The sequence below is a fragment of the Mchenga conophoros genome, linkage group LG2 (assembly GCF_057382185.1).
Source record: "Mchenga conophoros isolate Kocher_MC1m ecotype Shallow Benthic linkage group LG2, M_conophoros_male_GT1.1, whole genome shotgun sequence".
Lineage (NCBI taxonomy): Eukaryota > Metazoa > Chordata > Actinopteri > Cichliformes > Cichlidae > Mchenga > Mchenga conophoros.
In genome coordinates this window covers 38541515-38558434 of record NC_140527.1, presented here as the reverse complement: position 1 = coordinate 38558434, position 16920 = coordinate 38541515, and the positions used below count along the sequence as shown (strand labels likewise).

The window sequence follows — 16920 nt, the reverse complement described above, 5'->3', positions numbered from 1 at the left end:
GAAGTCTGTTATTGCTTTTGTGTTATTTGCAAATTTGTAATCAGCGTGTGTGGCGACAAACTGGAGAGAAAATCCAAACAGGAAAAGGAGGGACGGCCATCGGCCTGCGAGCACGACAAACAAATTATATCAATAGACTTCTCATTTGTTATGATTGCGGGGTTTACTCGAACTTCTCGTGTGATCCCACACAGGCTAAGTCCTGTTTGGCTTTTCAAATTCTTATTGTTATAATCAAGGTCCAAAAACCTCCCTTCATTAGTTGATTGACAGAACATTTTTTTATACATAAACACTAACAATTCTCTGGTTACAGCTTCTAAATGTGGGTTTATTATTGTAAACTGTAACAGGATATCGTTGCATTTTTGCACGATGATCATTGGAAGCGTTGTAAGACGCCGGCCTAAGCCTTCATTTCTGTGACTGCTTTGCTATTTGCAGATATTTTACGGACTGAAAAACAAACAAATAAATAAAACATTAGTGTGGGGAGATTAGGTAATGAAATAAATACCGGGTACGTCTGAACTATAATTATTTTTTCAAGCTGGAGAGTGCAAGCTTTTGCTGTTGGTTGGTGAGGTGACACCTGTGGTTACTGGTGGTGGGAGCAAGTGTGATTTTATTACATTCAGAAGAGGGTTTTTTGAGCAGCTGCTTTTTTCTACATTTTCTGTACAACTGCTATCGACACCAGGACTCTACTAGACTCTACTAGACTCTACTAGAGTGACTTTACATGTTTCATTGTTTAAAATGGTCTTTATGTATCTTATACTGGAGGGTAACCCCTCAGTTTACACGACTGAAAGCCAGTTTTCTCAAATAGGTTTGAGTAGCAGGTGGGTTGGGATGCTGCCGACTGGAGATGCCAATATTAACCCTTTAAAGCCTGAACCATGAAATAAATGCCAAGAAATTCTAATCTTTTGAAGATGGAGTGTTTATTAAACCCTCATTATTTTAAATTAATTAAAAATACTTTGAATATATTTCTGTTAATTGTGATTTATTGCTTAAAAACGTATTGTACAGTTGTTAAAGGATTAAGAAAATCCCCTCTCAAAACATCATACAGAGCCAGGGATTACTTGTATATGCTTGGACAAGTTTAATGGCGATATCTGTAATGTTAACTGTGTATTTGTGGTGCATCTGTTAAAAATATAATAAAGCAGAAGTCTACAAAGATCTACAGAAGTCTGGTGGTTTAAAAAAAAAGTCAGAGGATTCAAAAGTTTAGGCCCTGAGAACAAATACAAAACTTGAATTGTTATAAAATCCACACGATTGTTTTAAATAAAAACATTCACTGTGTGGAGAATTGGGTTCCTACCTTCAAGGATAACTTGGAAAAGAAGTCGGAAACTTTTCTGAGCCTGGCAAAAACAGAGGATTCGATGTTTCCAAAAGGTTTAGGAAATATCATGAAGACATGTTCGCGACTTCTGTTTTCCTTTCATAAGCAGAAGGTGATACAGAGGTTTGAACTGACAGCTGCAAGTTCAAACAAGACAGGATGGAGGTAACACTCCAACAGACGTTATTCATGAGAGCCGTATTCTGTGATAAAAGACTTAACGGATACCTGAACGCAGCAGCAAACATCCTGAAGCCGAACAGCTTTCGGGTTTCGTGACAAACCGGTTGCCAAGTGTGTTTCACAGTCAGGTAGCCGGGTAACAGAGCAGTCTTTGTGGAGGTTTTTCCATATCTGCTGGTGCAACCCAAACCTCTATTTCTGGGGTGAGTTGTTTTTAACACTGTGACCACGCCATGCTCATTGAGCACTGACAATGACTGATCTCAGCGCTGCATTCCTGCTGTGAAGTCTGGCGCGAGAATGAGCGACAGGTAGGGAGATGATGTGCCGGCCTGACCTCTCCGGTTTCCTTTTTGTCTCAGTGATGATGATGATGAAGCCCCGTCTTTCTGGACAAAACTGTTACTTAATAAGCTTTACATCAAACAGCACACAAGTTACTATGAGACAACATTTATTTGCTGAAGTTTAAGCAATCAATCAATCAGAAGAGCTGTAAAATCCTTTATATAACATAACATTTCCTCCAAAATAAAACGTCTCTCATTCCCAAGTCCTTCCGATTGTCAGAAAAAGGAATTCTCTGGTTTCCCAAGTCTGTTATACCTCTGTTAATGCTTAGCAGAATCTGGTGACGGCAACATCTGTTTTTCAGGAAGATCGCTGATACATTTCCATCTTGAAATGTCAACAAATGGAAACCATGGAGATCTGTTCACAAAGTAAAAGTGCATACATTTTACAAATGGTGTCAGATCTGCTGATGTGTCCTGTGCTGCAGACAGGGAGTACCTCGGGCCATGCTGGTCAACCACAGCAGCTCTGTCACGCTTTGTGCCTACCCTCCAGCAACTCGCTCTGCGGCCAATTGGCCGGGCCTCATGCAGAGCTTCTCTGGCACCAGCCTCGTCTGGCGTGTTTCTGTCTGTGACAGGTCGCATCCTGCCCACTAAAAATTGTGTAATCCTCTATTTCCCGTGCTGAGAGCCCTGTCAGCTCTGTCCAAAGTCAGCGAAGCCCTTGGTTGCCGCGAAGGCGTCAGGCTGCAGAGGGAAGAAGTACTGCTGGGGAAGAAGGAAGCTGGTGTTCTGGGACGAGTGAGTGGCCATCGGGGGCTGATGGAGCTGCAACTGGGTGTGGGATGAAGGCAGCGGGTGCTGGATCCCTCCTGCCATGGGTGCTGGTGGGGATGTGTAAGGGGGAGGTGGAAGAAGAGTCTGTGGGGTCTGGGTGGGAGTGGAGGCTGACGATGAGACGGTGGCTGATACCAGGCAGCCATGCTGCTGCTGCCCCTGACCTCCGAGAGAAAACCTCCGCATGGAGCTACCTCCTCCGGCTGAACTGGAGCTGGTGGTAGCCGTGCTGGACTGCCGCGATGGGGCTCGCAGGCTTGGGGGAGCCGTGGTAAGGATCATGGGGATCGTTTCCCCCTGGCAGCTGCGTAAAGAGAAGCGAATGGGCTGCTGGGTCGGCTGCTTGGGCCTGAGACACGTGCAGCAGTAGACAGCCACCAGTGAGCCAACTATGATAAAGGCGATGAAGATGCTCCCCACCATCAGGAAGGGCACGTAGATGGGCTCTGTGGGGAAGGAAACACGGGCAATTTTTAAAAAACAAATCTGTAATATTAAACCATTTCTCATACATTTCATCAGTGACATCAGCTTATTTGGGTTTAACACAACTTACTATGTAATGTGCATACACCAGCCTCAAAATGTTTGCATAAGAGGAAATAAAGTCAGCAGCTCCATTACAAAGTCCTTATAAGTTTCACATAAAGTCTTACCTTGTGATAAACTAAGAAGCATGACTGTAGCTGTTAATAGTGGGAAAAATTGTGCTAAACGTTTCTAATCATGACATTTCTTTTAGGTTCTCCACAACGTTACGAACAAACAAAAGTCACATTCCTGCTGAAAACACAAACATCTCAAGTTACGCTTCATGAAGCCTTTTCACCAAAGAAATCCACATTAGTGTTTATTTATTTTTAAATGGGAAAACTGGGAAATTGTGAGCATACGATCCACTCAATTAAAGGCTTATAAGCTTATCCGTTGGGGAAATTTAAAGAAAACTGATAGACTGACCTGCTGTTGGGGGAGGTTTTAACACTCAAACGCCTCATAAAGAAGCCACAGAAAGGACTCGCCGTCTCCTGATGTTGTGATTACTTTAGTTTAGAAATTAGTGAGCTGTCAAAGCTAATGTGCTTTATTTCTGGGCAGCATAATAGACCTGTCTGTGTGAGAAGGGTTACACTCTTCAAAACATTCCTGGACTGCAAACCTGCGCCGCTTGATCAAATTTCCAACTAATTTCTGCTTACAAATTTTTGACAGGAATTTGTTTAAAGAGGTTTTAGCGGAGTGACTGGCGGGGTGGGTCATCGAAAACGTGTCCAGGTTTCCACTTTGCACTGATAATAATTTGGAGTGTGATGGAAACTGAAGGGAGCTGGATAAGAGCAGGTGGAACCTTAATGCTTCAAACAGCAAAGGATGTAAACCTCATATAAGAAAGCTGCAGTGGAAAAAGGTCTTACAAAACGCATTTTATACTCATTTCATATTTGAAATTCATATCAGAGTGCATTAGTGTCCTTCAGCAAAGGCACTGAACCTCTGAGTGCTCTGTGCTGTCTTAATTGTTCAGCTGACCTCTGACCTCTCTAGGAGGATCCGCTATAACTTAAATAGGCAAGTCCTTCTCACAGCGTCTCCGTGTTTACCTTTTAAACACTACAGGGTTAAATAAAGTAAACTGAGAGTTTAGTCATGTGTGTTTTTCTCCATTCGACGAATTAAACTCTAATAAATTTGGATTTTTCTGAGGTCTTGCTTAAATTACGCACATGACGAAGACCCGAGGAAATCGACACCACAATCTTGGACCTAAATTAGCTTAAAATCAATGAACCTACGCGCTGCAAACTCGGTGTTATCCACCTCCCTGTCGTTGGTGCAGATGCCCTGGTCCAGCCGTGCGTCCGCTGCGGCGCAGCAGTAGCGCAGCGCGCAGGAGCCGCAGCAAACTGTGGCGTCCATAGTGTCAAAATCCTCCGGACACTGGAAACCCTCGTGATAATTTCCATTTGAGTCCAGCCACCCGTGGCAGTACTCTCCCTGAGCATCCGATATCCTGAGATTCCAGGTCAGATATCCCAGCAGCAGGCAGCTCAACAGGCGCACCATCCCGACGAGCCGCTGGGGTTCACGTTCCCTGCGTCCAGTGGGCTTCAGCTCAGAGCCTCAGTCCAAGTTTACACACTTTTCATTTGTGTTAATTCACCAAAAAAGAAGCTAAACGATTGGATCCTAAGACGTGAAGTTAGGTCACCGTCATCTTCCCAGCGCTGGAATCGCTCTCAGTCTGCAGCTGCTCAAAGAGGGGGGGAATCCTTAATTGAATGCTCTCCGGGTTTCTTTTAAAAATCTCATTACGGAACTTCACTCTCATTCAAACGGGCTTCAATCACCAGCTGATGCTGAACAACTTGCTTTGGAGTGTCGCTCCAAACTCTCCCGTAACGCGCCTGTGCGTTAAAGTGTGAGCAGAAGTTGTGCGCCCACCTCACTGCAGTTTTGCTGTTTTTGTGGTTGGGGCTGGGGATGTGGGGGGGGACTAAGCGCGCACGCAACCTCTATTAACCGGACGTTGGGGATCACGTGGTGCAGAGGGAGCCCGGCGTGACTCTAAACGCTTCATTCCAATAAAGCCGCTCAAACAAGGCGCACGAGCTGGGCCACGCTTGTGTTCCAACTCTGCGGCTGTGCTTTAAAACAGGTGAACGCGGAGATATGTGACTCCAGCTTTGCTCGTCAGCATTTTATGTTGCAGTGCTGCACACAGATGAGCGTTTTAATTCTTCTTATTCCAGCAGCTTCTAGCAGCTGCCGAGCCTTTCTCATTTTATCATTCACCTCACGTGTAATTATCACGGCCACGTTCGCCCTGCTGTTGTTTCATATTAGAGAGAAGTAAGAAGAAGTCTCCGCTAAAAGCAGAGAAAAACAGGTCCGTCTATTAAAAGCTCCGTTAAAAGGTATCGAGGCGGCGCCCCCGCGTGGCGCTGCGAACTTTTAGCCCCGTGGGCTGTTGGACAGCTGCTGGCCTGCCTTTGACGGACATCAGGTGAAGGGACTAAAATGATCACAGACACGTGATTTTGTTTCCCAGTGAGTAGGTGTGCGGCTGGCAGTGCCCTTCAGCTTACCTGTTTATTGTAATCAGCAGTCGGGTCAAATCAGGGACAGTGATTGGGCCAATAATGCTTTCTTTACATTCTCATTTATCAACTCATTCGTTTTTATTTGTTAGTAATTTTCCATTTCAATTTTAAAAAACAATACTTTGATATTGTCTTTTGGCCTGTTTGATTTTTGCCCTCAGGTTCGGTTATGTGTGGAAACATTTTCCTTCCATCTATGCCCGCGCTTTGAGCTCAGTAGCAAAATGGCCTCTGCCTTTTCTTCCTTTCTCCATTCTGTTTCATTATTTATTTATTTCTCTCTCTTTTTTCAAATTTTCAGATTGTAGGCTAACTGCTACAGCGCCCCGTTGTTCTCGCTGAGGATGTTGGCTACAAAAGGAGGCAGCCAGTGGCGCACAAGTCCCGCCTGTATTTCCCTCTGGAGGAGTCTCGGTATCGGCGCCCCCGACTGGGGATTGGAGCGGCGACTTGTCAGTAAATTAGCCCACCCTTCACAGTGTTTGTGAGGGAAACCGAGACAGTGACGGTCTGATCCCTCGCTTATCAGCTGCCTGTCACACCAGCACGCTAAGACACCGACCCGCAGCCATCCGCCGCGCTGTGACACCTGGCCGGTATGGAGGGAGAGATGCAGCCCGCAGATGAAGGGCCGTGCGCCCCGAAGATGTGCCGACAGCAGCGAGGTCCGTACAGCACCCTAAAAACCTTCCAGAGCAAGCGCTCTGCGGGCAAGTCACGCTTTGACCGGTCCGCTGTGGTCGAGATGCCCCTGTTTGGAGACGGGCATCATTTCACTTTTCACCCCGAACAGCCTCATCCTTTCCAGCCGCACCATCATCAGCAACAGCGTCCGCAGCAGCAGCTCCACCAAACCGGCGTTTCTATCAGCAGCAGCCAGCAGCATCACCGGACGACTCAGCAGCAGCAGCAACGTTTCCCATGTGAGACCAGGCCCAGCAGCAGGGTTCCGACATCCACCTCAGCGGCAGCATCTCTCGGTAGCCAGCAGCGGCACGGCAGCAGCGGCGGAGCAGAGCCCAGATTTTCTCCGGACTGCACCTACGGTATCAGCACAGGTGGGTTTTAAACTTGCCCAGAGTGTGGCACGAAAGTCACTTCTCTTAACGTCTAGGATATTCTGACTTTTACAGTCGTTGAGTCCAGATTAGTGAAACGCTGGAACAGTTGTTTTTCTTTCTTTTGGTTCGCCTCTTAGATGAATGAGTGCAAAGCTTCCAGAGTCAATAAACTTAAGGGTTGCAGGCAAAAAGCCAACATGTCTTTTGTTTGTCTCACATCACCTTCATGTTTTTGTTCCCATTTCTTGCTCCTGTCAGCAGTGATTGATGTGCTGTTGTGATGAGAGCAGTCATGATTGAATCTCTAGTGTGCATGTGCTAAAAATTACACCGGGTAATCTGTCTCCTGTTGTAACACATTGTTCCCTGCTCATTTTCTTCTCAGCTGCTGTTCATTAGAGGGGTGCACAGGAAGAAATGTGTTCCCCATGTGGAGGGCGGGTCCATGGGAACCAGCATTAAGATGAAAGCAATGAACCTAACCCTGGCATTACCAAGATTAAATATTAGACATCTCATCCCTTAATCAGATAATAATCTCGTTATCACTGCTGGCAGCAAAGACTCAATTTGCTGCTGCTTATTGTTGCTTTGGAGACAATCAAGTGCTCAGCCAGAGCTCCGGTCTCACTGCAAGCCCTGTATTAACTAACTTAGATGTGAAATGGCAAATTTGTGCATCAGGTAGGGCATATTTAACTTTTAAGTGATCGTTTATCTTTGACCAGCTCGCATCTGTGAAACCTGGGTCTCTTTGTTGTTTGCATCTATTTTGGCATGCACATGATCCTGATATCACTAATGAAACAGTCACATAAAACTGTGTTTCCCCTGCTCTAGTGAATCAGCCTATAATACACAAGATGTATCGTCCAATCAGAGCTAACGCGTGCCATGCATTTCTTGCTGATAATGACACATCAAAGTGCTTCTATCTACACCACAGAAACAACTTAATGTTCCTCTTATGGCTCGGAAAAAGAAGAAACTTGATGTCCTTTCTTTCTCCGGAGGGCCTGGGATTCAGCAATCAGTTCAGCACACAATAACACAAATTGCATTGAAAAGCCTCTCCCAAAGAGTTGTGATTAAAATAAATGGGTCTCATAAATTTTCCCTCTGCCGACCGTGTTGTTTTTAATGAAATTTTATGAGACTCTCAGCTCGCAGTGCCACGGAATTGGTGAGAGAAGGAGACGAGAGTGGGGGCGGGGTGCACGGTGAAGGCGAATGATATCAGATACATCTCGACGGGTAAACAGAGACGGCACGCATATTAATAAATGCGACACATCTGCGCCAGGCTGATAGACACGTCTGAGCGAGTGGGAACGCAGCAATGGCCGCCTAGAATTCATTTTGTGTGTGTGTGTGTGTGTGTGTGGCCAGTGGACTCATAATCATTACAGAGAGGTGTGTGTGAGATCATCTCATTAGGACGTGCCTAGACTACCAGGGAAACTATCCACTGAGGCTTGTTTCTGGACAATAGCTCCATGCTCATTTTGTGAAACTGTGACTTTAGAGTTTATTGACATCTGAATAAATCTGTATAATCAAGCTGACATTTCCATGAGCAGAGGAGCCAAGTGTCTGCTGCTCTACTGGAACACTTTGCCACAATAAGACGTGGCAGAGAGCAAAAGAGAGCAAAGAGTAAAGGCAGGCGGAAAGAGTACAAACTACAACCCCAAGAAACCCAATGCACACAATCACTCATGTTGTTGCCAGAACTGTAGCAGCTTAGAGCCTCATGTTTCAGCACTGGTGAAAAGTACAATATGTTTCATCAGGTAAGAACCTCAAACCTGATTTTACAAGCGAGGGTTCCTGCTTCAGTGCATTTCAGAACTTGGACATCTGTCAGCAGAAGTTATTGGTTACTCTGCTGTTTAAAACTTCAGCTAAAAAAACAAACACGAAGCCAAACTGAAGATTAAACCAGGGGGCTTAACACAGCTTTAGCTGAGGCATCGTCCTGTTTTAGGTTTCTATGCAATTCAAGCAAAACCATTTCCCTCTAAACACCTTCGTGTTATGGATGTATTAGTTAGATCCACCAATTTGGAGAGAGAACACAGGAGACACAGATGCAACGTAAAACAATATAGATATACTTATTTTCTTCTTATTGCATCAGGTAGAACCATCCCTATTCTGACAGCTGACCTTTTAAAACCAGACAGTTTCTCTACATTTATCCCTCCTTCTGGATCAGATGTCATCAACTCAGCTGCCTCTAGTTTGTCTTTCAGGCATTTATGTTTCCTGTACCCAGGCAGACCCTGTATAGGTGACACCAGAGTGAAGATGTAAGACCACACGCCCTTTCATCAAATTTAAAGTAGCAAACACAGACCTCGCTGTAATAAGGAGAGGTGATCAAATCTGTCTCACACAGTGCAAGAAGATCAGATTCTTAAACTCAGGCACAACAATGCTTTGTTTAAAATCTTACTAAGAGAAGTGAAATCACAGAAATCTGTGAGTTATACTGTCCTGGCTTCACTAATGCTGCATGTCACACCGTACATGACATTATTAGATTGTTCACATTTTGGAGGGATTTTACAGTTGTAGCTTTTCAAGGTGTTTTAATAATTGCAGCACTTAAACTGTTTAGTCCACTGGTTCGTCACGCAACGTTTGATACAGGGAGTGTAAAGTGTGCTCATCTCTGAGGTATGAATGGTGTAGGCTATACTTTGCATGTGTGTCTCCTGAAGGATTACTGCTGCACAGCGGAAAAGCCAGATAGAAGCCAACAAAGAAATAATTTCAAGCCTCAAACTCCTCAAGGACTTGTCTGCAGCTTTTGAGCTTATCACTACATCCTCAGCAGTGACTTGAGTTTGCTCACTTGTCCTGAAATCCTGTCACTGTAGGACTGTCTGCCTGTGTTAACTGATTGCATTGGTTAGTGGGTCAGCAGGGAGCATGTGAAAAAAGCCAAAAGCTCCAGCGAGTCTTATAAATGGACCTTGAGGGCAATGTTTGCTTGAGTGACTCTGCAAACACAAGCAGCTCATCTTAAATCCAATGACTGGCTGCTAATGTGAATGTCTGTTGTCTGCTTCAGAGAACCGTCTCATCTTAGATGCCTTCGCCCAGCAGTGCAGCCGAGTCCTCAGCCTCCTCAACAACGGGCGTCTCCTGGAGCCTTCCTCCTCCTCCTCCATCACCTCTAACATTAAGCTGGAAGACGGGCCAGGGGACACTCAGGGGCTTCATTGCTCCTCACAGGGGAAGTCTAAATCCGAGGAGAGCTCTTCCACCACAGACCCTGAGGAGGAGGCTCAACAAAGCCATTTGAACCAACAACAGACCTCTGCAGTTCTCCGCATCTTCACAGACTCCCTGCAGAACTATCTGCTCTCAGGACCTCAACAACAGCACCAGCAGCAGCAACATCTGTCTGCTAGTCTGGAGGACGAGCCGTGCCCGGCACCTGAGTCTGGTTCAGGAGTGTCTCCTCCAAGACACAACCTGGGAGGATGGGGCTCCCCGACTCCATCAGAATCATACGGCCACCCCTCGTCCACGCTGCCTGAGGAGGAGGAGGAGGAGAACTGCTGTCCTCGCTGCCTGGAATTAGAGCAGGAGGTGTTGTCTCTGCAGCAGGAGAACGAGGAGCTCCGCAACAAGTTGGAGAACATCCCAGGTGCAGTAATAACAGCCAGGACACAGTGATGACTGCTTTAATCCTCACTCAACTGGGGACAGGAAATCTCTTCATCCCACAAATCTTTTTTTTATATGCTGCCATCTGACTTTTGATTTCATGTGCACGGCATTAATCGGTACCGATGATACACATCAATGCTATTTACAAAGCGTGTTATCGAGGGCTTCTGGGTAGTTGGTTTGCTTTATACTCTTATCTACTCGTATACACGTAACATGCATAGCATTTGTGTTGACATCATCACTGGAAGGACAGCAGAATCAAAGTCGGATTCTGATATAAACATTTAAAGTCCATGTAGTCAAATCCATACGTGTCATCTTTCTTACAGCGTTTATATGAGTGTTTGTTTTCATCTGTGAAAAATACTGAGCACAAAATGTGCTTGTGAGATCAACAAATTATTAGGAAGTGCTTCATTTTCTTCCTCATGCTTTTGCAATCTAAATGCATCCCACAGTTTAAAAAGTGTGTTCAAAGCATCTATTTTTGTTAACTTGTCTGCTCTCCCCAAAGCATCCTGAGCTCCCTGTTGTCACACTAGCCTAGTTTGCACTAAAACAACTTATTTTAACTGCACATAAAATTCTGTGTACAGTGTCTGATCGGGAAAAACCAGGTTGTAAAGATTTGTTAAAAAGGAAGAAAACATAGCAGGGTGTCAGTGTTTAAATGCAGCAGATGGGTTGTTCTTTGCTGCGATTTTGACCCTGGGCTTCTCTTTATGGTAACGTTCGCTTGTTTTTACACAGTTCCCTGTCAAAATGTTCTTGACTACTTCAAGACTGTTCTCGAGTTCCACAACCAGCTGGCCCAGCCGATGCCAGAGGAGCAGCTCACAGAGGTGAGGAAGCAGCCCCCTCTTCATTATTCAGAGCAGATGTCATCAGTAGCATATCTTAAGGTGGGGAAATATCACATCAGGTCAACAGTGCATTAGAAATGTCTTCATGCGGATAACTGTGAATGTAAGTGATGTGAAATTAAAAGCTCTGTCTATACAGGAAGAAGAGCGGCAAACAGTCTTTGAGGTTTGTGTCTTAACTTCTTGTTTGTTTGTTTTTAATTACATGATAGAAATGTCATGGAAAGCAACATCTTTCGTTTTCTCCTCCTCCTCCTCCTCACAGGGCAGTAAACAGCTCCTGGAGAACTATCCGCTCTTCATCACCAATAAGCAGTGGGACGAAGCTGTCAACTCCTCTAAGAAAGATGGCAGACGGCTGCTGCGCTATCTGATTCGCTATGTCTTCACCACAGATGAGCTCAAGTTCTCCTGTGGTTTAGGCAAAAGGAAGCGGTCAGTCCACTCAGGAGAGGCAGGCCTGGAAAGACGACCGCTCAACCCTGTTAAAGTCAGCTGCCTCAGAGGTAAAACTACAAAACATTATAGTTCAAGACATATTTTAAATAGGAGGAAAACATTACAGGTTATTACTGTTTAAATACAGAAGATGTGGCCAGTTTCTATTTACGGGTCTATTTGCTCAAAAGGTCTTTTTACAAATTGCTTCACTCAAGGCTTGAATCAAGTGTGTGAAATATCCTGAGACCTTTATTGACACAGTTGTATGACTTTTAATTATAAAATATGTTATTAGTGTTGCTTGATTGCCATAAGTGGCTTTCTCATTAGAGTGCTCCACTTCTTTAAACCACTGACAGACCTTAAAAGCAGCAGCAGCTATCTACAGTCTAAGATCTGATACATATGGGGTTTGTGGTCATGTGATGCAGATTATAGCAGCTTAAATTAAAGTTGTCTTAACTCCGGTTGCTAGGCAAAACCAGGAAAGTTTATGTGCGTTGCTATTTACATCTTACATCCAGAAAGCATTCAGATCCCTTCACATTTTGCTCTGGATTTAGTTTTAATGGATAAAAGTGCCCTTGTCCTCATGTTTGCCTTGTGGCAGTGTGGATGGTGGAACCTTACACACATGGGTTTGCTTTTCCGAAACTGTCCCATACGTTCATTTTGCCACATATGGACTCCAATCAAGGTTAATTAGCTCCTTAAGTCGTTGCCTTTTTTAATTCGATTTCCACCTGAAAAAACATCCGACTTTCATCGGTGAAAGCTCAAAGCTGTGAGGACTAAACGAGCAACTGTGGGAGAATTTTGAAATTTGAATTTTCTGCATACTCATTTCTCACTGTATACAAAATGTTATGTGACCGCAGTGAAGCACAACAATGCTATATCCATTTAGACTTTTGAACATTGAGTTGAAATCTATACGGCTGTGTGTGGTAGAAGGGATTCTAATAAACTGGATGCATCTGCTTATCTTAGAGAGCCACAGCAAAGAGTCACACTACTTGTAAATGAAGGATTTCAGTTTATGCTTTTAGTAAGTTTGCAAAAAAGAAACTTGAAACACATTTTTGTGTCTTTTTGGTTATTTGAGCATAGACTGATGGGAGAAAGTGGGCATTTTTAACCATTTAAAATTCAATACAGTGGCTTGGGTCTAAAAATGTTATTCAATAGACGGACAGATAGTATTTAGCAAAATAAAATACATCTCTGGATATGAAACACAAACTCATGATGGTGTAAATAAATATTTATAAGTTTCAAAGGGGATAGGTAGAAGTCTAACACTTACCGTTATAAAAACAACCAAACAGAAAACTGAGCTTTATACGAGCTACCGTCATTCTCATGGCTACAGTTATATGTGCGTTACAATAATAATGGAGTGTAACAGCTAGATGAGCAATATTCCCTGAATGAAGCAGAAAAACCAAACCACTTATTTACCGATTTAATCCATCCTCATAGCAGGAGTCTGTAATGAGTTTTTTTGTTCTGTTTTACTCTTGTATAGTATTAAAACTAATGTAAATATTACATTTTTAATATAGTTGATATGTGGCTTCCAGCATAGTTTAATATTTATTATCAACCATGGAAATTTAATTTGTATTTTTTAAATTCAATATTATTTATCATAATCATCTCACTGCTATAGATCCAGCAGTTTCCAAATATCATATATTTAGTTTTACTTAAGTTAAATATTAATTTGTTATTATCAACCCAGATTTTTAATGTATTTAATTTTTACATTCTGAAGTTGTTCCAAGTCATTACCACAGCACCTTAGCCTGTTGTTATCTGTTGTTTGTAATGTTCTTCTAATTTTACGCATATTATTCATGTTCAAAATGAACTTCAGTGGTCCTAACACAGATCCCTGAGGAACTCCACGTCGCAGTTTTAAATTGTGAGTCGATATCAGTCGATCATCAAAGATTGAACTTTTTTGGTTATTTCCTTCCTCTTTTGAGCTAAACACCCAAACACCACCCAGTAAGCCCAGGATGTCCTCTGTTTAGCACGTCCTGTCTTAGTAAGGTAGCTCAAATAAGTTGAAAGGTACAGACCAAAAAAAAAAATAAATTTTTTAAATTCCTAATCTTGCCAGAGTTTATCCGGATGCACTGTGCTTCAAACCCAGACTGGTGGATGCCCTCTGAGGAGCAGATCAACAAAGTGTTCAGCGATGCCGTCGGTCACGCTCGTCAGGGCCGAGCAGTCGGCACCTTTTTGGGCAGCAGCGGCAGCAGCACCAGCAGCCTGTACATGGACGGCTTTGACGGACATCTTTCACAGGATGAACTGTATTTAAAAAGCTGCCAGAACGGTCAGTCGGATTGAAGTTTAAGGAGAAGTTAAAGACAAATGCCTGAAATGTAGCTGTACAACAACATATCCCAAAACTCTGACCTTGTCACTTTACACAGTGAAGAAAACATTCCAGAAGACGTTTAACATATAGACTACAGTCCTCCTTTTCAAATAGTTTTATAGTTTTCCCCATTTTTATACCTAAACCCTTTGTTTAGTGAAAATTGGACTCTTGGAGGTTTTAAATTGAACAGGTTGAGTCTTCCATATGCTCCTTTTTTAAAGTTTGAGCAGTTACATCACTGCCAGTGGAAAGAAGTCACTTCAAGGAGGCTGATTTCTTTTTCTTTTCTTTGTTTTTACTTGTTTTTTTACAATCTACATGTGCATTTAGAGTTCATATGGAAGTTATTTATGTTAATGACCCAGTTAGAGACTTGTATGTATGTACCATTGACACCACTTATAAACTTTACCATGGAAAGTAGCACTTAATATATATTTTTTGTCACTGGTGAAGCACCTTTACTTGCAGCCCTTCAACAGGAGTGCCTCTGAGAAAATCATGTTTTGTTATTTGTAGTTTTGCACTTTGAATCTCTTTATTTTTCCCTCATTTAATGGAAGGAAAAGTGCATTTAAAAAGAGAAAAGTTTGTGAAATGACTTTGAATCCAGCCTCCTTTGGCTGGAAAATGTTTCAGTCAATGCTGCGTTGCTCCTAATCTTCATGTTAGGAAGAATATCGCAAGTTAATCAAAAGCACTATATTGGAAATTGCTAAAATGTAAAAAGTCAGTTTGGTTTTGACCCAACTTCCATTTTTGGCTTGTAAGAATTCCTCACGTCTGCAGAGGACACATGACATTTCTTGTTTGAATTACTGTGTGTAGCAGTGATATAATACTGATGTTTTTTCCACATAATAAACAAAAATTGCAGATTTAAGGAAAAAATGGAAGCCTGGGAAATGTTAATCAGGCTGTATCTTTTTATTTGAATGTTTGCATTTTTTACATCAATGTTTTTTTTCCTTTGCATTCTGAAAATTTGGAATTCAGCTAAAAGAGAATTTGCGGTATTTCGCGAGCATTCCCTTATTACAGTGTTGCCGTACTCAAGCATTTCATGTCGGCATTGATCAAGACATCTGGTTTAAGGCAGCTGCCATATAATAATGCCTTAAACTCGTTTGGAGACCACCACAGTGTAAAGTGTTAAAGATGTGTGTCAGAAATCCTGTAATGTGTTTCGTTTGTGTGTCGGTCTAAAGTTTCTTTAAACGTCAATCCAAGTGGAAAAAATGTGATCACTTCATCGTTTTCCTGCAACTTCTCCAATTTGCACCTTTAAGTGTCTTACTGTAGGCAAGGCAATCCTAAAGTGAGAAGTCCACGTGCAGGATTCAACCACTTTTATTCTTTTGTGCTTATTTGACGCTCATTGACTTCACCTCATGACACTGTTTTCTGCGTTTGAATGTACCAGATTTCTTAGGTCAGTCCGCCAAGTTGACAGTGCTGTGTAAATGTGTAATATAAAGTACAGTTATTGTGTGAGGTGTCTTTGAAATACCACTTCTCCCTCTTTAAAAAGCCAAGTAGAAAAGTGCCACAGAAACCTTAAACCAGTCGGATTCTGTTGTTGTGTTGCTGTTCTGAATGTGAGCGTTGGTTTGTATTTACTCCTTTACCCTCAAAGTGGCTGTTATCAACACTGTGAAACATCAGTTGGGTTTTTACAGATATAGTTTCTGTTGTTTTTTATTTATAATAAATAAAATAATACCTGAATCCTATCTCTCTATGAAACAGTATTATCTTTGTGACATTAAAGTTTGTCAAATCCATTTTCTAATAGAGTGATCCATCTGCTGGATTAATACTGTATGTACTTGTTAAAGACGGCCTTTTGCGCCGGCTGGGATCTTGGCAAGAAAAGCAAACATTATACATTTAATCCAATCACAGGTCATTTCACTGTACCAAAGCAACAAAGAAGGAGACTAAGAGCATTCATCTTCAGTATTAACTTCTTATGTTCTGCCAATCAGAGATCTATCATTGACAAATACAGCTATTGTTAACAAATGTTAATGTTTACCACATAACTAATAATAAACCAGCTGGTACATAATTTAAATACATAAATTATCCTAAAAAATGTTGAAAGCATTATAAATGTTTGACATTAGTATTTTTCATATGTGGGTCGGAGACTGTAAAATTTCTTAGGCAGGCTGCTTTTTACTTGTTTAAAAAAAAGACTGAATGAATAATAGAAACACCTGTTACTGTCCCGCTCCTTAAGCTATAACACTACATCATATTTTATATCTTAATTTTATGAATCGGCAGTGTAATTAGCTGTAATATATGTGTAGTAGAAGAAAAGGTGCATAATTCAGACGAGGGATGAAATAGAAGTCTTGTAAAATGGAAATGTTTAAACAAGCCACAAAATCCTGTGGGAGATACTACAGAAATACAAAACTGCAGGGACTTCATGAAAATGATTTGGCTGAAAGGGAGTCGCTTAAAAAAATAATTAATAATCTAGGTAGGGAATGAAGGCAGGGTGGGCAGGTAATTTTTCCAAAGTGTCAGGTGAGAATCTAGGGAACCACGTCAGCTGTCATTGACTGTATGGCAGAAATGTCCTTTTAGTCCATTTAGGTGTTTGCCAGGTGACTTCATATCATCTTATTACACCAGATATATCATAACATTCATGTTTTGTTTTAAATTTCTTTGCTGTC

General features: G+C 42.4%; 2 protein-coding genes across 5 annotated transcripts; one reads left to right on the top strand and one right to left on the bottom strand.

Annotated features, from left to right (window-relative positions):
• Window positions 1–1104: 1104 nt before the first annotated feature.
• shisa3 (shisa family member 3) lies at window positions 1105–5413 on the bottom strand. The gene is made up of 2 exons (XM_085245195.1): window positions 4473–5413; window positions 1105–3125 (listed from the first exon to the last, which is right to left on the bottom strand). Exons 1-2 carry the CDS (start codon window positions 4741–4743, stop codon window positions 2539–2541), a joined length of 858 nt encoding a protein of 285 aa, XP_085101321.1. The 5' UTR covers window positions 4744–5413; the 3' UTR covers window positions 1105–2538.
• On the top strand, window positions 5197–15970 carry bend4 (BEN domain containing 4). 4 transcript variants are annotated; one of them, XM_085245166.1, is made up of 7 exons: window positions 5197–5335; window positions 6082–6838; window positions 9921–10502; window positions 11279–11370; window positions 11531–11557; window positions 11657–11897; window positions 13961–15970. In XM_085245166.1, exons 2-7 carry the CDS (start codon window positions 6379–6381, stop codon window positions 14191–14193), a joined length of 1635 nt encoding a protein of 544 aa, XP_085101292.1. In that variant the 5' UTR covers window positions 5197–5335; window positions 6082–6378; the 3' UTR covers window positions 14194–15970. The 4 variants fall into 4 exon arrangements, with proteins under 4 accessions (XP_085101292.1, XP_085101298.1, XP_085101307.1 ...); XM_085245172.1 differs by lacking the exon at window positions 5197–5335 and adding an exon at window positions 5347–5683; XM_085245181.1 differs by lacking the exon at window positions 5197–5335 and having other exon boundaries at window positions 5957–6838; window positions 11279–11378; window positions 11500–11557.
• The last annotated feature ends 950 nt before the right edge of the window (window positions 15971–16920 follow it).